The 23,238-nt window shown below is 42.8% G+C and overlaps 1 protein-coding gene across 1 annotated transcript in view; it reads left to right on the top strand.

The window, feature by feature from the left end:
- The window catches only part of RYR2 (ryanodine receptor 2), a 3,071,198-nt gene that overhangs the window by 974,669 nt on the left and 2,073,291 nt on the right, over window positions 1-23,238 (top strand). Inside the window, exon 30 of the mRNA XM_078648003.1 lies at window positions 17,074-17,233. Within this exon, the coding sequence (XP_078504129.1) occupies window positions 17,074-17,233 (160 nt within the window). The remainder of the gene's footprint in view (window positions 1-17,073; window positions 17,234-23,238) is intronic.

Below are 23,238 nucleotides of genomic sequence, written 5' to 3'. Positions count from 1 at the left end.
AATGTTGGAAACTACTTTCTCCGATTATGATTTGCAGATACCTGTGGCACGAAGGTCAATTTGTTTGTTTTTGTTGTTTATGTTCAATAAAAAGAATTTTTAAGAAAAAAACATAAAACAATTTTTAAACACCCGAAAAAAGTATCACATTTTTAGATAAATGTAATTAAAATTCAAACAAGAAAAACAATTAATGAAAAACAGCCCTAAATATTTCTTACATTTTAATGCTAAGCTAACTTTAAAACACAATCCACCTAAGTCCTGAAAAATCTTTCTACCCATTAAATAAACATTAAGTTAAACGTTAAAAGTTTAAGGATGTCATAATTAATAATTATATATTTGATTGGAAATAAAAATGATTTATCATTTAAAATGTTTATAAAACAATTTTTCAAAATTACAAAAAAATACTTCCCCACCTAACCCCCCAAATGACACACAGTATGTTGAAAAAACATAAATCAAATAGATGATGCAACCAAATAAAAAATAAATACAAATTAATTTAGCAACATTGAAACCACAACATTAAAGCAAACTATAATATATGCCACTATATTAAAGTAAACTATATTTTGAACATTGATATTTCTACCATATTCAAAAAGGATAAACTTATGATCACTATTATGCCCCATATATTTGTATTCATGATATTCTTTACCGTGTTATTATGCTTGTACAATATTTAAAACTCAATATTCAGGTACCGTATACTGAAAGATAGTATTTTTTGTCTCCACTAAAGGTTTGAATGATCTAGGTATGATATAGAGACTGCAACATTCTTCAGCATACTGGACATTGCATCTATTTTCTTCTCAAGGATAAGCGGCAAATAATTTTAAACTTTTATGTTGTCACCTTTTTGTAATCTGATTTCCCACTGACAGACTCTACAGTCTAAATACCGAAACTTGATTATCTTTATGAAAGCAGTTAGGAGAATTTTTCATGCAGAGCTGTTCTGAAATGGTGGATAGGCTTTAGGACCAGAGAGGTACTGTGAAGACATATGAAAATATTAATTATTGTAGAAGTTATTGTGCTTTATAGGATGCCCTTCATTTGTCTCTCTAAAATACAACGCAATGGTGATTTATCAACCTCCGCGGCACGCTGGTCAACTGACAGATCTTTCTCTCTTGAGTACTGTTGAGCTGTCCTTGTAAAGAGCCCAGTCATGGGGGTGAAAGTTTTAACTTGGACAGCTTCTTTCTCCTGGAGCTTAGCACCCTTTCCAATTGTGTAAAGCACAGAAACCTAACCTGATATAATTACTCAGTTCATTTTTTTATAGCGAGGGCGAAGCAAAGCTATATGGTGACCAGGAACACCCAGTCAAAATTGGTGAATAAAGAGTACCCTGACTATACCAGGACATGAGAATGCACGAGCCACAAAATCTTACTACAATTGCTAGTAATTGGGGGGAGGGTAAGGTGACTGTCTGTGCCATTCTTTATAATATTTTTGTTCATTTCCTGGTTTGCCCATAGCAAATCATAGAGGCCAGACCCTGATTTCTCTATACAGCCCTTCCACCTTCTTCCTAACTCAATGCCCCAATTTCTTCACTCACAGGACTAAGTGCTGTAGTAGGCTCCCCACACCATCTTTTTCATTTTTCAGCCCGCCAATTTGTATCACCTTCCCTGGGCCTCCAGCCAGTAGTCTAGGTGAAGGATTACTTTCCTATTTGGGCAGCTCTAGAGTCAGCTATAAAGCAAGGACTTTTAGTAGCCAAAGGCAAAATTATATTTTCCCTGCTCAGGCATGAGCCTTCCCGTAAGAATAAATTCCTTTTTACAGCCATTTTGTTCAAAACTGCCTGGTTCTTGTATATGTTCATGGTAGCACTGTAAAACAGTTCCCAATTGTGATCTTAGCTAAACATTAGCATCAACAGAGTAAAGGCAAATGCTGTAGAAAGTAATCTTTCTGTTCCCTTAGGTAGCTTGACCAAGTATAAGGTTCATCCTGCAAACTGTCATGGAGGTTTCAGGAAACAACAACCATAATGGAAAAGAAAAAGGTGTGCTGCACCACCCAGAAAGACTAGTCAGTCATGGTAACTGGTCGGTCATCACTTCTTCTGCGGCAGAGAAGAAGTGATGAGAGTATTCCCTAGCCTAACATCTATTTCGGAATGTATCAATCATCAGAAAGTGTCCCTGCCCAACCCGAGGCCCTGCTTTATAAGTGCCCATTATGCCCCGATTGCAAGACCATCAGCCTGAAAAGCATGGATCTGACATTGAGGTAAGTAAGCTCCAGCATATTTGGTAGGAACCTTGTTTCTCTAAAACATAAACTAATTTTACAAGAGTTTCTTAGGGGACTTACCACTAACAAGCTCTAACAAGCACCACTGTGGAGGTCAGGCTCCCCTGGTAAACCAGGAATTCCTTGAAATATTTTATGAGCCTTCCTTTAGAAATGCATTTATCTACTATTGTTTTTTGGTCAATTTATATGGAAATTGTGCTGGAAAATTCACCTTAATACCTATTTAAAAAACATTTAATTCTCACTAGAAAAATCTCCATGAAACCTCTTTTGGGACACTTGTGTTGTGCTTGCTCGCTGTGCACACTTCCTGTGGAACTTTGGGGATTTGGTCTTCTGCCACACCACTTTCAAAGTTCACCAGCAGCCACTGGTAAACATACACTTTTGCATACGTTTACTATTGTATGCTTTTCACAAAGGGATTTACGAGTAGTATCTTTATGAGTGCGGAGTCTACCCACATAAAAAGACCTATGTTGTTATGTGGAAAGACTCCGCCCTCATAAAGATACGATTTATAAATCCCTTTGTGAAAAGCAAACAATGGTAAAATTACTTTAAAAAATATATATATTTTTATTGACATCACATAGGGATAATACATATCAATTCATAACATGACAAATAGATATACATAATTATCTTTGGAAGAAGTTAAACATATCAGGTATACCTGATCAGATAGATTCGAAATATTTAGCCTTTAAAATATAGTCAGATTTTTGCTACAACCTTTCAGTCCTTTGTACATAATAACCAAAAATAAGTTTCTTTATCTTATTTAAACTATATCGCAAGATCCATAGGACCCCAAATGTTCTCATTTTTTACCATAGAACCTATACCCCTAGCCCTAGCTGGGGCAAATTCCATGTCATAGGTTCCTTTGACTATAGACCACCAATCACTGATAGTTGGCGGGAGCAGGGAGACCCACACCTGAGCGATAGCCAATCTAGCTGCCACCATCATGATCGGAAAAGACCGTTCCACAGCTGGTTTATTAACCTGATGACCAAACATAATTTCTAAGACCGTCAAAGTAGGTCCCACTCCAAGTTTGCTGTAAAACACTTGTTTCAGGGTCAAGAAAAGGGTTTTTAGTCAGGACGCTAATGACTAGCGCTTAGTGTAAATCCATTCGAGTAGGGTGTGAGGTGCAAAAAGGTTGAGGGGATAAGCCCTATAACCCACCAAGGACAATGAGAGTCTACGCCACCACTGTATGTAGTATAAAACAGATCACCTATGCACACTCTTGTAAATACATTCAATATGTCAAGGTGGACATAAAAGCAAAGGACACAAAGCCTATTGAAAAAATTGCAAAATACCAGATCTTGTCCTTGGAGTAGGTTGATCCAACAGTAGTATCTTTAATTTTCACAGAGACCAACCGACACGTGTTTCGTCGCACAGGGGATTGTATCCCGCGACTCCTCAGGGCTCAGAATACAAAGAGTGTCGTTGCGTGAGTTGGTCTGTCGGTGATAATTCCGACCCGACAGGGCCCAGGACTTGTAGGATGGTAATGTAAGTCGTTCCGGATTTCTATAGCTCCCAGGACACGGGCCCCCAAAGCAAGGACCGTATGCCTTTTCGTGGCGGCCGCCACGGAAAGGCATAGCCCCTAGCACATCCTAAAATAGCTGGCGGTGTCTAATAGACACTGCCACCATCTTAGAGTGTCCCATCCGCCACGGTCCCCCTGCCATTGTAATATGGCGGGGGGAAATAGGTGCCGGACGGGCAAGGATGGCGGACGGATCGCCACCGCCTACATGGCGGTGGCGATCCGTCCATTTGAGAAAAGGGAACTGTAGCAAACAAATTATGTCTTATACGCCATTTCCTATAAGGTGAACTTCTGTATCAACACAATGTACACAACAACATGAAAAAGCAGACAATAGCTAACTAATTTTTATAAAAATATATTCTGTTTATTTGTTTTATCTTAATTTGCCTTCATTTAAATATATTTGATATCATTTTGTGATCAGCAACAAATAAAGAAAAACCATACAGAAAAAAACATAAATCAATATAAAATGATAAGGTGGTTAAAGGGCTATTGAAGTTGGCAATGTGGTGAGTTGGAACACTGCGCGCGTTTCGGCTACTGCCTTCATCAGGAGACCGTCATTTGCGACAAAACAAAAAAAGGGAAAACACTGGAAAAAGTATAAAAAATGTGTTCAAGATTCAGTTGTGTACACTATTTTTATGCAATATATACAATTACAATCAAAAACCACCTTTAGGCATGGTCATTATTTTTAAACAACAGTGCATTAGATATAGGTCTCTCTTTTAAGACAGCAGCTAAACACTTTATAGTCCATTTTTAATTGATACTTATTTTTAGGACTAGACATTCACAATTTTCTAATTATCATTTACAAACAAATAAACAGAATATATTTTTATAAAAAGTAGTTAGCTATTGTCTGCGTTTTCATGTTGTTGTGTACATTGTGTTGATACAGAAGTCCACCTTATAGGAAATGGCGTATAAGACATAATTTGTTTGCTACAGTTCCCTTTTTTCAAATGATTACTATTCCCTACGTGTAGCGAACGCATTATTAGTAGGGGTCCCCTGTTTTTCGAAAGGTGGCGATCCGTCCGCCATCCTAATTGACCCCTTAATGCGGTTGATGTAACTTTAACTCTTCCTGCACCAATTGTCGTTTATTGGCGCTGTTGAGACTGGACACGTTCCATGCCATGCATGTTATCTTAGCCATTCTTTATCAATATTCCCCTACAAATAAAAATTAACCTTAAGGAAAATAAAGGAGAAAACAAAGCCTGATGACTTATTATTGAACTCTTGTGATAACTACATTTTACCCTAGTGAGGTCTTTTTTTCTGATTTTTGCCCGCCCACCCCCACACCCCATCCAGTCCTGCCTCTGACCCGAGACACCCTAGAAAGCCCCACCCCCTCCCTGTTACTTGAAGGAGGAATCCTCCCTTTAACCAGCTTCCGTTGACTAGAAAAACATATGTATCATTTTTAAGACTTCTGAGCCGCTTCCATTTGACATTTAATTTCAAAAAGGGGGTGGTGATGGACAGAGTATCTGAGTTAATCAGAACACTCCTACCCAGTCAACAGATCAGGGCTTGATCCATCACCGTTTTTTAGCTCACTGCACCATCCCAGTTCAGAACCTGGCTATATGCAAATTAGTCTGTCCCTGGCCCAGTGCATCATGGGAACAGGGCAGACCAAACTACCAAGCCAATTCTTCACTGGAAAGGAAACAAGCTTCCGGGGACCGGTTTCTGGCCTTACAGCCGTCTTCGGCCCGGCTTGCTTGAATCCTGATGGTGCAGTGAGCAAGGGACTCATGTCTGAGCATACCCTTCCACACTCATGGTGGTCAAAATAATTTCAAAAAGGGGGTGGTGATGGACAGAGTATCTGAGTTAATCAGAACACTCCTACCCAGTCAACAGATCAGGGCTTGATCCATCACCGTTTTTTAGCTCACTGCACCATCCCAGTTCAGAACCTGGCTATATGCAAATTAGTCTGTCCCTGGCCCAGTGCATCATGGGAACAGGGCAGACCAAACTACCAAGCCAATTCTTCACTGGAAAGGAAACAAGCTTCCGGGGACCGGTTTCTGGCATTACAGCCGTCTTCGGCCCGGCTTGCTTGAATCCTGATGGTGCAGTGAGCAAGGGACTCATGTCTGAGCATACCCTTCCACACTCATGGTGGCAAAAATAATTTCAAAAAGGGGGTGGTGATGGACAGAGTATCTGAGTTAATCAGAAAACTCCTACCCAGTCAACAGATCAGGGCTTGATCCATCACCGTTTTTTAGCTCACTGCACCATCCCAGTTCAGAACCTGGCTATATGCAAATTAGTCTGTCCCTGGCCCAGTGCATCATGGGAACAGGGCAGACCAAACTAGCAAGCCAATTCTTCACTGGAAAGGAAACAAGCTTCCGGGGACCGGTTTCTGGCATTACAGCCTTCTTCGGCCCGGCTTGCTTGAATCCTATGGTGCAGTGAGCAAGGGACTCATGTCTGAGCATACCCTTCCACACTCATGGTGGCCAAAATAATTTCAAAAAGGGGGTGGTGATGGACAGAGTATCTGAGTTAATCAGAACACTCCTACCCAGTCAACAGATCAGGGCTTGATCCATCACCGTTTTTTAGCTCACTGCACCATCCCAGTTCAGAACCTGGCTATATGCAAATTAGTTTGTCCCTGGCCCAGTGCATCATGGGAACAGGGCAGACCAAACTACCAAGCCAATTCTTCACTGGAAAGGAAACAAGCTTCCGGGGACCGGTTTCTGGCATTACAGCCGTCTTCCGCCCGGCTTGCTTGAATCCTATGGTGCAGTGAGCAAGGGACTCATGTCTGAGCATACCCTTCCACACTCATGGTGGCCAAAATATTTTCAAAAAGGGGGTGGTGATGGACAGAGTATCTGAGTTAATCAGAACACTCCTACCCAGTCAACAGATCAGGGCTTGATCCATCACCGTTTTTTAGCTCACTGCACCATCCCAGTTCAGAACCTGGCTATATGCAAATTAGTCTGTCCCTGGCCCAGTGCATCATGGAAACAGGGCAGACCAAACTACCAAGCCAATTCTTCACTGGAAAGGAAACAAGCTTCCGGGGACCGGTTTCTGGCATTACAGCCGTCTTCGGCCCGGCTTCCTTGAATCCTGATGGTACAGTGAGCAAGGGACTCATGTCTGAGCATACCCTTCCACACTCATGGTGGCCATTTGACATTTAGCAATGGCCGACTTAACCTCATGTTCATTGTTAGATCTGGGGGTATCTAGTTGGTAGAAGTAGGTACCAATGTCCAAATAGGGACCCTTGCTTCTAGTCAGGGTAAGAATGATACACTCTTTAGATAACCCCTGCTCACCCCCTTGGTAGCTTGGCACGAGCAATCAGGCTTATCAAAGGCAATGTGTAAAGTATTTGTACCAACACTCACAGTAACATAGTGAAAACACCACAAATGGACTCCACAACAGTTTAGAAAAATAGAAGTATTTAATCTAAACTAAACAAGACCAAATGACAAAAATCCAACATACACAGTTCAAGAATATGGTTTCAAAAGAGTTCTTAAGGTTGCGTTCAAATAATCCACAGTTGCGTCACGTTTTAGCCAACATTACCTTTAGATGTGACAAAAGTTCCAAGTGAAATCCGCAGCGTTGAAAAACAAGCGATGAGTCACTCCTGAGACCCTGGGGAGGCGATGCGACAACCCCGCTGGATGCAGCAGGCGTCTTGCGCTGACTCTGGTCTGTATGGGGAGAGATGCGATACCTTGTATGGATTCCGGTGCGCAGGTTTCGTAGGAAGCGTCTCGCAAAAGGTAACATGGAACTATCTTCGGGACGGCAACGATCTCAGGTGCGGCGATGATGCGCAGCGCAGTGTCGATCTTCTCCTCTCGCGGCCCCTCGATGCGATGGCTCTGCGACGACTCTCACAGTGACGTGAATGCGTCCGCAAGCAAGCGGTGCGACGATGTCACCCAGTGACGACAGGCTCTACGACGATACTCGCAGCGATGATACTCTTCCCGCACCGGAGCGATGAATTCCGCAAGCAAAGGATGTGTCGGTTCTTACAGGGGTAAAAGGCGCTGCTACGATCTGGATCTTCACGGCCGCACTGATGGGGATGCGCTCCGCAAGCGAGCGATGCGTGAAACTTTGCAGAAAGTCTTTAGTATCTTCTTTTCCAGCTTCCGAAACACAGGTACAACTTCCAGAGGCAACACAACTGGCCCAAACACTCTAGGAAGGACAGAACTCTCTCAGTAGAGTTCAGGGAAGCTGGGGGTGAAGTCCTTTTGTTCCTGGGACTTCTTAACAGGGAGCCAGCTCAACTCAGGCCCTTGGAGATCTCTTCAAGCAAGGGGACACAGCACAAAGCAAAGTCCTTCCCCTCTCCTTGGCAGGAAAGCAACTGCACGTCAGCCCACAAACACACAGCAGGACATTCCTTCCTCTTCAGTCTTCCAGCTTTCTCCTTGGCAGAGGCTCCTTCTTGATTCCAGGATGATCTAATTTTCCGTAGTCTGTGGTCCTATACTTATACCCCTAAGAGTCTTTGTGCAGGATGGCTCTGAGCCCGATCTGAACCAATTATGGGTGTTCCTTGAGCACTTTGTTTTCCTGGCCTCTCCTTTCCTTTCAGAGAGAGGGGCAGGGTCGTCAGCCGCCCAGCAGGAGGTGGAACCAGCATTGTAGAAGGCAGGCACAACCCTATTCAGGCCCAGGTGCTACTCCCTCCCACCACTCTAGATGCAGATGGAGCTATTCAGCTCAGGGATGGCCCACTCAGCCTCTGGGAGCCACCCAGCCCCTGCGACTAACAAACCAGACAATCAATTCACAAACAGGCCAAGGCACACAGAAAGGTCAGACAAGAGAACAGCAACTTTCTAAAAGTGCTGTTCTCAAACACAGGATATAAAAAACATATTTCCTAAAAGATGTGTTATTAAATTCTGATTTCAGGGATACCAGACTTTTATGTCCTATCTTGCTCCTATGGGAAGATATGCAGGTAACCACTGTAGCCAGCATTCCCCATGATAGCCTATGGGCAAGATAGCCTTACAATAGTGAAAAACAAAAATGGCTGTAATTCACTACCAGAGCATGTAACCTGCACCAGTACATGCCCTACCTTTCACATACACTGCACCCTGCCCAAGGGGGTACCTTGGGCCTTCCATAGGGGTGACCAATGTGCACAGAAAGGGAAGGGTTAGGCCTGGTCAGTGGGGACACTGACCAGGATTTACATGGCAGTTCACAGACTGCACACAGGCACTGCGGTGGCAGGTCTGAGACTCCATTTTAGGGCTACTCATGTGGGTGGCACAATCAGTGCTGGAGGCCCACTAGTAGCATTTGTATCACCCGCCCTGGCACACTCAGAGCACTTTACTAGGGACTTCTTGATGATACAAAAATGCCAATCATGGATAACCAATTACAATAACAATTTACTCAGGGAGCACTTGCACTTTGACACTGATCAGCAGTTGCAAAGTGCCCAAAGCATCTAAACCAGCAAAAACAAAATCCAGCACAGCATCACAAATACAGGAGGTAGAGGCAAAAAGACAGGGGACACCACGCCAAAGATGCCAGGTCTAACATTCATCATTGAAAAAGTAAGAATGACCATCTTTGAAGACCTTCAGGCATGCTGGTTCTTGTAAAAACACTTGGGCCCCAAGAGCCTTTAGCAGATCAATTGACTGACGGAGCTGCCAACGCCTATCCATAGTAGTTTTACAGAGATCTGATCTACCAAAAAAAGTAACAGACGCCACAGTGACCGGTGTATTGTGTCGAGCTTTAAGAGCAACCGCCTGCCTTAATAAAAAGTTCCCAAAAAAGACTATAAATGGACGAGGGTATCTACTTTCCTGGTTACGTTTAACAGCCGGGAGCCTATATACTCTCTGCAACTGAGAATTCCAGTCCCAATCAGATAAATCAGGAAAAGCCTTTTGAAATAACTGTATAAGATAGGCCCTGGGTGCTGCTCCATATGCTCCTTCAGGAATGCCAAATACGTGCAGATTACGGCGACGCTGTCGATTTTCTAAATCCTCAAGCTTAAGCTGAAGGGTTGAGATTTGATTGGCCTGTTTCTGAACCATAGTATCTGTAAGGCTTATGGTTTGTTCCGTTTCTCCAACTCTATGTCGTAAATCTGATACATCGCTAGCGAGAGCCCCAACTTTCACAGACATCTCCTGCAGCAATTGTGACATCTTATCTGTATCTGATTTCACCTGCATATAATGACCTTGAGCTTCAGTTCGTTGATCTCTCAGAAACTGCATTATCGAGGCGAGTGTCGGGTCAGAATCAACCCGAATATCCAAAGATTGAGTTGTTTCCACTGTAACTAGTGCCGCTGTAGTTGCTATGGTAGATGTTAGTTGAGTGCTAGCACCCATCTCCATTCGACTTTCAGCGGAGCTGCCAATTTCCGCAACCCGTTTTCTGACCAGATTACTGCTCGCCATGTTGCTTTCAGGATTATTATTGTTAGGACTGTTGCCAGTGATTCGGGAGACCATACATTTCACTCCCCCCCTTGCTTGGACCCATTTACGAAGAGAGCTATTTTCTGAGTTACATTTCCCATGCATATTATTTTTGGGATGAGCTCTGTAATTAATCCTGCCTCTGGGATTTTTTCTGTTTTCTATTTTTAGCCTTGGTTTTCTTTCCAGGAGGGGTCCTATTTGGTCTGACTCCAGCTCATACTCGCACTTCCACTGCTGAAGCTGCCAGAATATCGTCACTATGGGACACCAGCTCTTCCCATTACTCCAAGGCATTAGTCTGTGTCTCTCGACTATCAGGACCAACATTGTTAGCTACATTGTAACCTGCAAGCCCCAAATTATTATTCTCAGATAGTCCGCCCCTCAGTTCCATTAGGCACTGACTCATTAACTCGCCATGCCCGTGCCCATATCCGGCGAGTTCACTGGTGTAGGAATAGCCTGGCTGCCCTCTATAGACACATCAGTCTCTGCTGCTCTCTGTATACCAGCACCAATACCAGCACCGGCCTCAGTGCTACATTGTGTCCCTAACTGTGAGAAGTCCTTAATCTCACTCAGACACGTCGGTACTTCTTCCAACAATGTTTCTGATAGTTTGTTACTGTCATCTGTCTGACCCACCGACCAGGTTGCAAGTAGCTCAGCAGCTTTTCCTGTCTGGAACAGACGCAGTATCGGCTTACAGAGAACCTACCCTCCAGCTTTGTTCTCCGCCTTGTTCTCAGCAGCAGCAGCCCGCTCGTATCCCCTCCAGTATCTTTATTGGCAAGGGCGAGGGCACAGCCAGCCCGTGTACCCCTGGGAGGATTCTTCAGAGGCGCCATGCCCTGCCTCGTAAGCAGCGTCGTCGGGAAGCCAAAAAGCAGCCCTGGACAGTTTCGAGTCGATCGGCAGCCTGACAGCCAGTGTAGCAACCTAAACGCCAGCAGCCCACGTCTGCTTCCAGCATTACCAATCACCTGCATACGCCATTGAGTCCTCCAGTCCTCAAAGTTTTCTTCACCTTTCGTCACAGAAAATACCGCAGTCAAGTAGGTCAAGTCGACCTTTTAAATTTAAGTGAAAAACCAGCCTATTTCGCTCATTATTCCTCTGCTCCGCTCCAAGGCCATACAGTTCGGTGTGCCGCCAAAAGTGTGGAGAGGCTTCCCCATGTGGTATGCTCCGTGGCTGTGTCAGTCCTCTATCTTGCTCCGCCCCCAGATGATTTAGTTTCTAAAATTATACACAAGTAAGTTTGCCTTTGTGAATCAGGCCCCTCGTTAATAGATTGTAGGAAGACTGTTCCTGGATGTATCCTGTTTTGCTGACTTCTTTAAAGAGCTTGTTCAAGTAGAGAGGACTAAGAACTTGTTCCAAGGAGACTCAGATCCAGCTCGCTGGGACTGCTACAGGTTCCTCGAATCCGTCTCACCCGGACCGGGGGCAGAGACTTTTCATATCTGGCCCCAAGATACTGGAACCAGCTTCCCCAAGCCCTGCGAGCAATCCCTAGCTACTATGGCACCTTCAGAAAACAGCTGAAAGCCTTTTTGTTCTAATCCATTCTTCAGGTCTTCTGTGCTCCCCTTGCAGTATCCTAATCTTTTAGGCAGCGCTGAGATACCCCAGAGTGAGTTAAGCGCTTAAAAAACTAATTAACATAACATAACATAGCAAGGTTCACCATGAGACAGTACGGTACATGCAAAGTACGTTTTGGGCATGCTTTTTTTCATTCTAAACAAAAGGGGATGATGGACGGAGCGTTTTTTCATTCTAAGCATATCTGTGGATGTCTGGTTTTGTATTTGTTGCAGTCTGCCAATGTATACTTTTAGAAACGCCATGTGGATTTTATGTCAGTATACATACATGCAGTGACCAATGTCCTGGTTTGCTCCATGCTGTGGTTAATTTGTGGCAATAGTAGTGTATTTCAAAGCACAGAGAGCAGGAAGTTAGTGCTATTAGCAACTGCACTCATTTTGCACAGGCCTTTATTACAAGTGAAGTGCTAAATTGCAATTGATGTGTAAACAAGATTTTGCAGACAAATTGGAATTATGAGGTGTGAGATAATTATTACACGCTCACTGTTTTCCCTAATAAATTCCTGAAGGCCAACCCTGCCAGGGGCCTTGAAAAGAGCTCAAAATACATAATTCTGTTGAAAAGCGATTCTGTACTTTTGCCTCATTTTCTTCTTGAAAACTCGGAGAAGGAGGTATTTTACCACTCACTGTACATTTTTCACCCAGGGTTATTGGTATTTATAGCATATATTTCAGCCATCAACCATCTTCTAATGAGGTCCTTAGAGCAGGGTCTAACGAAACCTTATTTTGACAAAGCCTGGGACAGCATCCTTGCAGATTTTGAAGCCACTGAAACAGAGACAAGAGAACAGCCATAGAGTAGACATTCTTACTGGACCTATACATCAACATCCTTACAAACCCCTCTAAGACACAATGATCATTACCGTAACATATAACTCAGGCTACAACTGCACAACCCCTCCGGTCTCTCTGCCCATCCTCCCATAGTATATTATAGGACATCTTCCTGCATACGGGACCCCTGTGGAGGTTAGCACCAATCAATAATAGGCGAGATATTTCTGGATGTTGATGGAAGTTTTTTTTTTTTTGTCATTTTGCTATAGTTTTTATGATTCTGTTTTTCAAATAGAACATGTGTTATATTTTTGAGGATGCCTCGTTACAATGGCTGACCGTAATATTGCATGGAATAAGAGAAAGGGAGAAATTGCGCTCTTCAGGGAAATAGCTTAAACATCCCACTGAGGTAACGCAATATGGATCATGCTTGGAATTATAATTTGCTGATGTTTTCTTGACTTACCATGTACATGTTTGTTGCATACAAAGATTCTAATAGAATGATGAATATAAAGTTAATTGTACAGTGGTGTGACATAATGTACACATGACAAAACAATGAAAGAATGTTTTAAAAAACAAACTTATAATGAGGTCCTTAAACTTTTTTTTTTTTATTGTGAGAATGCTTTGAAGTAGCTGCCTGGGCACTTTGAATGTCTAAACCTTTTTGAGACACATGAAAGGCAGTATCTTGTCTCCAGAACTTCAGTCACCATCTTTCCCCAACAAAGACATTGAAAGTTCATTTGATCTGTATGAATAAACACATCAAGCAATTTGCAGTGCTGCTTCGCCTCCCTGAATCGACTTACATGAACAAACATTTTTAACATACTTGCGCAAGTACAGTTGCCGCTGCTTCAAAATGTCTGCCAATGCCTATAGATTTTGAATAATGTGGGTGCAAGAAGGAATCCAGTGGCACTGTGGACTATGCTCTTAGACTAGAGAATCCCTCAGATCTGATTCTGAAATGATCACAACCACTCAGGGACTTTACGGGAAAACTCCATTCACTCTTTTAGAGCTTGTAAATGTAAATGTACAGGAATTTATATAGCGCAAATCACCAAGCGGTTTCTAAGCGCTTGCTTAGGGAACCCGTCCTGGTATTCCCCTGTGAGATAACCCCGGCAGGGTATCCGCAAGGTGAAAGCCAGGCATCCCGCCGCGAGGGGCCGTTGTGGAGATTAAGCAAGCTATTGCCCAGAGTCGCAGAGTGTGAACCAGTGAATCGAGTAGGCACCGGAGCGAGAATTGTCGAGTCCATGGACATTTTAGGACTCAAGACCCCGCCGAGCCGGGAATTGAACCCTGGTCCCGGGCTGACCTCTGCTTCCAGGTCTGCCTCCTCTAACCAGTGAGCCACACTTCTCCACAGAGAGTTCTCTTGTAGAGAACCAAATCATTGTCTATATTGTCCTATACTCTACTTAGACATCAAGCACTATTAATAATACATGTGTGTTTGTCATGCTTCAGATATATGAGGAATTGTTTGGTTGGTGGAAGGGGATGGATTTCAGTCAATAAGCACCTTTGGGCTGGCAGTGTGTTTCTTCTGGAGTTTCCTGTGTCGTCATACTTTTCAGGATGTATATATTTAAATAGTTAATAACATCTGCATCAGGGCTTGGGAAGAATTCCAAAATTAATAAATATGTGCATGGCTCCACAAGTTGGCTGGAATCTTTGATTGTGTTTGTTGTCTTCCCAGCTCATCCTTGCTCAAGGATAAAGCGCTGTGGGTCCTTTGGGGTCCTCCTGACAGGTCGGCATTGTTAATGTCAGAAAATCTTTACTATTTACGGGAGTCATGCAAAACCTATGGGTTGGTTAGTTTGGAAACTAACTTTAATTAGTCCTTCTACTGGTTGGTCAATTGATATTATAAGAATAGTGCCCCTGTACCACTCTGATTTGCTAGTTGAACAGATTTATGCTGTGGTGCATTTCAGGGTGCTGGAGCAGAGATTTTGTTTTTATCTCAAAAATTATGTATAGTCATCAAATAACCCCCACAATTGGTCGTATGGACCTTGGTTCGTCAACTAGGAGTTGGGATAAGGAGCTTTCATTTATATTAGTTACTATGAACAGGGAGGCCTGATTTGGGCTTCACATAAATCAACAAACGGAATTAGTGTACGTTTAAAGGGATTTATTATAATGTAATTCATATCAATCATTAGTTCAGTAAGTATTTACATTTTATTCATCAATATTGCAGATCCAAATATTCTAACAGTTGATGTATCAAAATAAGGTAAAGTAGCACATTGGTAGGAATTACAAATAGAATACAGAATGTGCAGAAAGTGTGTTTCATAAAGAAGATTTATGATGAGAGAAAGGGAATGCATAGGCATGAAGCTGTGGAGGTTAGCAGAGGCTGAAAGGGTCTTCTCAGCTCGAAGTCAGAAAGCATCCGTCAGATCTGCCATCTGAGATCTCTAGCAAGGACTCCCCCTCTACTGTCAGGAACACGCATTAATATAATTCAACAGAACATTTGCTGCAACATTCTTATCATTCCCACTACCACAACCCAATCAGTCTTCAGCAAACTCTAGGAGTAGGTAAACGCCCCAGTTTCTCACATCTTTGCAATGGAATTTACACATCCATGTCCTTGATTTGGTACTTTGAACAGATCTTGGGTTTCAGAAAGATCCAACCTACAAGTTGCGCTTCCTGGCATCTCCTCCACTCCTGGTGATAACCTCACCATAAGTTATCTAATCCATAACAAATACCTATTTACTAGCTAATAGAAGGTTTCTTGAAAATCACAGCATCTGTAGTGGGGAAAATCTTGTGCAAAACAACAGTTTTAACGCACCTGAACGTGTAAAGTCAAATTTCAAAATCACATCAGCATTTTAGCTTAATTCATTACAAAATGTTAACACAAGTGATTACTAATAAGGGTTATTTAACATTAAACAATGAACTTGCGTTTATTAGTAAAATGGAAAATATTGCTCTATCACTTGTGTCAATTTCAGATTTAGACATGGAGGATAGTCAGAGATGGGTATCCCCATAGTTGTGGTCACATTGATATATTTGTTATTTCACTGTACGTACACGTTTGTGCTTTACATGTTATGCGATTACTGAGTGGTTAAATCCTGTGGTTTCTACTTATCCGTTAGGCCTGAGGCTTGTGGGGTATCAAGTCTTTCTAATGGAAGGTGTTAAAATGATGGATCTAGCAATATAAATACTTTTGCTAAAATCTCAGTCAAAGTAAAAAATACCCTCTAACCCCTCTACAATGTGGTAATACTCATCATAATAAAATGACTATGACAAGAATGTCAGGCATAAGCAGTTTCAGGTTGTCAAGAACGCACCATTATTCATTACAATAACTACCTAATAAACTAATCTTTCAACTACATAGTTTTCCACATTTTGATTCAATGCGGTCTGATGTCGTAGACTGATTCAAATAGGCCATTCAGTGAAAGATGTCACAATACGTATCCCCCTCCACCCCCAATGCCGTAAAACATAGGACTATTACAGCAAACTGTTTGTTGATGATTGTTAGTGATTCAGGACTGAGTAAAAAAGCTGTTGCTTTCTTTTTATTGGATGACACCTTATAGAGCACTCTCTCCTGCCAATGCTTCAATGAAGCAATTGGAGAGCAGAAGTAGGAAGGGTTTGGGAAGCTTGAACAAGGCAGCCTCATTTGAAGAAGTGCAGAGCTTACCCGGTGTTAAATGGCACATCGTGTTTCTAGGGGAGTAACATAGGCCCCAGCAGCCCATGTGGTGCAGGATGGGACCCTAACTAACCCTTTAGGTGCTGCCAACTGTTCAAGGGGCCCCCCAATCAACCCAATGTCAATGAAGAATTGTGAGGCATGGGAGTCTCAGCTGCACCCGCCTCGCATTCTGCAGGAGAGCCCCATCATTTTAAGTTATGACACTGTACTTTTCATCCCTTTATGTATGAGGTGGCATGACGTTTAATACCCCAGACTACACCCCTCAGCGAAGAGATGTGAACACGTTCCACTCCATGGGCACTGAAACCCTTAAAACTACAGCAGCAACCAACTGAAAGGAAAAGCAAGCATGAACAATTTGATGTCTGAGTGCTCTCTTCGTTACACAAGATTGTAAAACCACTGCTCAGAATAATTTAGTAATATCAATCTGTGAATTGAGTATGTGTAGCTCCTCACATATGATAATAAAACACCCACAAATAATAAAATAAATATTATTTAAATATGACATTCTTCTTCTATTTTCAGCATAAAACGCAGCAACTGTTACATGGTGTGTGCTGGTGAAAGTATGAGCCCTGGACAAGGCCGGAACAATAATGGGCTGGAGATTGGTTGCCTTGTTGATACTTCCAGTGGACTGCTGACCTTCACTGCTAATGGCAAAGAATTGATCACCTATTATCAGGTACAGTGTGCATTATTAATTGTTACTAGAATAATAAGTATACTTTGCCGCTGTTTTTCAAATCTTCACAAACCGTTCCAAAACAAAGTCTCATCCACTTCAGCTCCTTCCTGCAAAGTTTTCCCCATTCATTTTCCTTAAGAAACTTAGACATAGCTATGGCCAAAACAGCTGAACTGGATTACACCAAATTTGTCGAAAAGCAAGATCTTGGCCCAGAAAGGGTAATTCCGTTCATTAGTGTTCAAGAGATTAAAGTCAAACAAATATAGATATTTCACCCCACAGAGGTTCTGAGGAAACGGCAAATCTAGACAAGATCTGATTGGCTACCACCAATTTAACAAAGATGTGAAGGCAACCATTTTAGGACTCAGGATTCAGTCCCTGTCCTGAAAATAAGGTGGACAACACATAGAGGGGTTGGGTAGGAATACCCTACTCCATAGGCCTAGGATATTTTTATGTAAATGTTACCACATATGAGCAAATTAAGCCAGCTCTTTAAAAAACAAAAGCCCCCCGGGGTTGGCTAGGACCAGGGGCTGCCTACTTTTTTTAATAAGGAGGGGGGCGTTTGGCAATGCACTCCTAATTACCTCACATATTACATAACTTATTACGTGTTCTATGCCGTCTTTGATAAGACCACAGCAACATCAGAAATGACATAATTGACGCCAACACTGTGCATGACGGGACGCGAGGTATAGTTTCTTAGAGCAGGAGTTATAGTTGCTTGAAAGTGGTTTTGTTTATTTAAAATGGTATGTTTTAACTTATATAATATTATTGGAGAGTGACAATAGTTACGTTCTTCAAGATTCTCAGTCTTTTACTAAATTAATGCCCTACCATGGACAGCTTTTATCTGTATCAAACCCATCATGATCAATGAACTTACATTGAGAAATGAAGTTGATATGAGTACATAGTTGTCTACACTGGCTGGCATCTGGGGTTGAGACAAAATTGGTATTTCTACATTGCGGGATGTTATGCAGGGATCGACCCTGAAATCTTTTCAAGACCTCCAAAAGGAGTATAATATGCTTCGGACCCAATTTTACAAGTATATCCTATTTTAATATGCCATCTCCTCCTACATCTCAAATTTAGCTACCTTCCTAAATTTAACCCAATTGAAGCCAAGGTGTTTATGGGGCACCTAAGGTATCACAAAATTGCAAAACTATACCAGTCCCTTGTAACGAACAGCTCCGCCACACTGGACACACTGAGAGAAGCTTGGACGCAGGACTTAGGCCAAGAAGATGGAGACGACTGGGCAGAGGCGCTGGCGTCCCCGTGTGATGCTGCGATAGCATCCTGGTTACGCCTTATCCAGTTTAAGTACCTACACCGGGTTTATTACACCAGACAGAGACTGTGGAGGGCAGGTCTGGTGTCATCTCCAGAATTCTTGCGATGTGGACACGCAGAAGGTATACACATGATATGGCATTCTAAGGCAGTTACAACGTTTTGGCGGGGATTTATGGTGTGCCTCTCAGAGTTCCTGGGGTGGGATGTCCCTATCTCACCATGACTGGGAAACCTATTTATCAGAGAGGATATTGGAGGCGACATATATAAGCCTCACCTACTGATGCTGGAACTTACCGTGGCTAAGAGGGATATTGCAAAGTTGTGGAAGGCCACCGCCCCACCTTCACTGACCGCCTGGAAAAAGGGGCTAGACTTTTGCATGAGCATGGAGCTGCTGGTGTTTAAAGCTAGGGGATGCCCGCAGAAACATTCAGACATTTGGAAGAGAATAACCCTCACTAAAAGATGCATTAACATTCTGAGTTCAGGCATATCAAACTTTATTTTCCTACCTTATTTCAGGGGCAGATATGTTTATAAGATGTTATAAACAAATTCCCCATTCTGCCCTAAGGAAGCAGATAGCCTTGCAATAGTGAAAAACAAAATTGGCAGTAATCCACTATCAGGACATGTTACACACATACAATGCACCCTGCCCACAGGTGTACCTTGGGCCTACCTTAGGGGTGACTAACATGTAAGAAAAAGGAAGGTTAGAGACTGGCAAGTGTGTGCACTTACCAAGTCGACATGGCAGTCCCAGACTGCACACAGGCTCGGTAATGGCAGGCCAGAGTTACATTTTACAGGCTGCTTCTGTGGGTGGCACAATCAGTGCTGCAGCCCACTAGCAGCATTTTATTTACAGGCCCTGGCCACACACAGTGCACTGTACTAGGGTCTGACTGGTTAATCAAGTAGGCCAATCATGGTATCACTAATCCATAACAACAATTTACAAAGGGAGCACTTGCACTTTGGCACTGAACAGCAGTGGCAAAGTGCCCAAAGCATCTAGGCCAGTAAGATGTAAGTCCAACGCATAGAAAAAAACATAGGAGGCATAGGTAAAAATACAGGGAAAACCCACGCCAATGGTGACAGGTCTAGCAATTACCATTGCGTCGCTTTCACTATTCCTCTAGATAATATCCCCCTTGTAGCTACTAGAGGACGAAGCACTCCTCATAGGAGATTGTCCAGATTTAGCTCTGCGAGTTTTATTCACGCCCTCCAGCAGAGTCGTCCTCTACTGGGAAAGAATATTAATGGGGCATGTAGCTCAGTGGATATGTGGATTACAGAAGCACTGGATGTAGTGGCCCCTGGACCTCCAGCTTCCCTTGTAGATGGACTAAATCAGGTTTAACAATCACCATCTCATCGCTTTCACTATTCCTCTAGATAATATCACCCTTATAGCTACTACTGGACAAAGCACTCCTCATAGGAGATGGCCCAGATTTAGCTCTGCAAGTTTTATTCATGCCCTCCAGCAGAGTTGTCCTCTACTGGGAAAGAATATTAATGGGACATATAGCTCAGTGGATAAGTGGATTACAGAAGCACTGGATGTAGTGCCCCCCTGGACCTCCAGCTACCCTTGTAGATGGACTAAATCAGCACCATGGTTTAATGAACCCTAAGAACAGCAAACAAATCTTGTAAGCGTCTAGAACACATATGAAGGATAGATTTCTCATACCAGAATAAGACTACCTACAAGCTGCATCTAAAACACCACCACTCTTTTATTAAAAAACACGGGCTGCCTACTAAATTGGAAGAATAGAACAGGCAGAGAACTCTTCTAAAGAGTTATTTACCATCTTTAAATATTTGTCCTCGCTTGAGAGAACTGTGATTCCTGCTACTAGCTCCTTTGAGTTATGTAACCAGATCACTGATTTCTTTGCCGAGAAGGTAGTCAAAATATATGATACCTTTCCGGTTGAGGCTCGTAATGGGATGCTCTGCTAAACTGAGAGGACCTCTGTGGATGGGGCAATCTCCCTCTCTAAATTCTATCCACCCTCACTTGAAGATCTAAAAGGGGTAGCTTTAAGCATTAAACCCGGCTCTCCCACATACCCAGCCACACCTAAGATTATGAGAGAAGTCCTGGAGATAATAATGCCTTACATATGGCAGCTTCTTGGTCTCTCCTTTTCTGGGGGCAGGGTTCCAAATACATGGAAGTAGCAAATGTCCTCCTTCTTAAGAAAAAGCCAGGAGCTTATTCGAGTCAGCTGGAGAACTTACGCCCTATTTTGATTCTGCCCTATTTTTCTAAAATAGTAGAAAAGGTGGTGAATATACAACTAGTTGCACATATGTATCGACAACATCTACTCCATCCCATACAATCAGTCTTTAGATCCATGTACTCTGCTCCTTGCGACGGAGACAATACGCAGATGTGTGGATAAATGTCAGGCTGTTGCTTTGGTCCAATTGAACCTTAGCGCCGCTTTGATACGGTATCCCACAAACTACTTTTACAACATCTCAGATCAGGAGGGCTGGATGAAACCTCACTTAAATGGATGGCTTCCTTTTTGCAGGACCAGAACTTCCAGGTTTCATAACGCCCATATATTTCCAAAAGCATAGCTCTGTCTCAAGGGGTTCCTCAATGCTCCATTTTGAGACCAACTCTTTTTAATCTCGACATTACAACCTTGGCAGAGATTGTGGAAAGGGAAGGTGTCACTATTGTGTCATATATGGATGACACACAACTGTTTGTCTCTCTGTTACACAACTCTGACGTTGCAGCCACCAAGTTTTCTTCCTGCCAGCAGGACTTGGCGTCATGGATGACAAATAACTGTTTAAAATTAAATGGTAGTAAAACAGAGATCTTAGTGGTGGGGAAATCCCCCTCCATTTGGTCACCGCCATGGTGGCCACAGATTCTGGGTCCTACCCCTACCCCACGACAATAGGTTAAAAACCTAGGAGTCTGATTGGACTCCACTTATTCTTTAGAGGCACATACCAGAAAGGTGGCAGGGAAGTGCTATGGAAACCTTAGAATGTTAAAGAAAACTCTGGATATTCTCCCCACTCCAGCTTCAAAAACCCTAGCCCACTCTTTGGTTAAATCACAATTGGATTACGGAAATGTCCTAAATTTGGGAGCAACAAAAAAATGCCTTCACAGGCTGCAACGTATTCAGAATGTGGTGGCTCACTTAGTTCTGAAGCTCCCTAGAAGTGCGTCCACCGAGAAGACTCTTGATGACTTGCACTGGCTGCCGGTTAAGAAAATAATAATTTTTAAAGCCTTATGCATTAGTCATCGTAGCCTGCAAGGAAAAGGTCCAAGTTATCTTCAAGACTTACTTGCCCCTTATAACCCTACTTGCTATCTCAGATCGACTGGGACCTATTTGGTCAAAGTTCCTAAAGTGCAAAAAGTAAGAATGGGAACACGCTCGTTCAGTTATCTGGCGGCCAAAAATTGGAACGCAGTTTCTCACTCCGTCCGTGCTGAACTATCGAAGTCTATCTTTCCCAAAAAAACGAAAACCTGGCTTTTCCAGCTGTAGTTCTTTTTTTCTTTCCCCTCTTCCGAAAAGTTAGTCTCAGTGCGGGGACACACGTGCTGGTGTATCCAGGCGCTTTATAAGTGATATTATCATTATTATTATATATTCACTAAAAAAACAAAGGTTACACAGACAATATAGTTAGGCTCAGGTTTCACTCATACAAAACCAGTGAAATTCAGCAGTTATAGTTAGCTGAGCTAAATATAACTTGGGCCCTGCAATGCACTGCTTATGACCTCACATATTACATCACTCATGACATGGTCAGTGATATCACTCATGACATCTCAAATTACATGACTGATGACGTCATTCAGTGACTGAGTGTATATATACCAAGGTGTATTGTTGAATCAGTGGTTGTATGAGTACCTGATTCCATGATTCAGTGGGTATGTGACTGACTGTATAAGTGAGTGTTTAGGTGTCTCAGTGAATGTAGGGGTGAGTGACTGGTTGTGTGAATGCCTGTATCTGCCTGTCATATGGTTGTAGTGTGTGTGAGTGGGTATGTGAGTTTCTGTATTGGTGAGTGATTTGTTGTCTGAGTACCTCTATGGGTGTCTGAGCATCTATGTGGGTGTGTGAGGGTGTGTGTGACTGCCTGTATGGATAAGTGAGTGGGTAAGTCAGTGGCTCTATGGGTTAGTGAGGGTGTATGTGAAGGAATGAATTGGTTGAGTGAGTATGTGTATGGCTGTGTCAGTGAGTGAGTGCCTGTGTCAGTGCTGTGTGGGTATGTAACTGGGTATGTGAAAGGCAGTATAGGTGAGTAATGGGGTATGTGAGTGACTGCACAAGTGAGTGAGTGATTGTGAGAGTAGCTGAATGGGTGAGCGTGTGTGCTTCTGTCAGTTACTGTATTGGTGAGTGAGTACATGTCAGTATCTATATGAGTAAGTGAATGAGTGTGTATGTAAATGTATGAGTGAGTAAGTGGCTGTGTGATTGACTGCATGGGTGAGAAGGTGTGTGGCCCACTGTATGGGCGACTGACTCAAGGTTGGAGTGGCTGTATGGGGGTATGTCGTGCGGACGTGCGCTACCCTGAGGTCGGTCGCGCTAGCTGCTTTGTGTTGTGCTCTGCTTTTAATGTAAACGATTTTAGGTTTGCAC

This window comes from Lissotriton helveticus, chromosome 6 (genome assembly GCF_964261635.1).
Source record: "Lissotriton helveticus chromosome 6, aLisHel1.1, whole genome shotgun sequence".
NCBI classification, from domain to species: Eukaryota; Metazoa; Chordata; class Amphibia; order Caudata; family Salamandridae; genus Lissotriton; species Lissotriton helveticus.
This window is presented reverse-complemented; position numbering and strand designations above follow the sequence as displayed.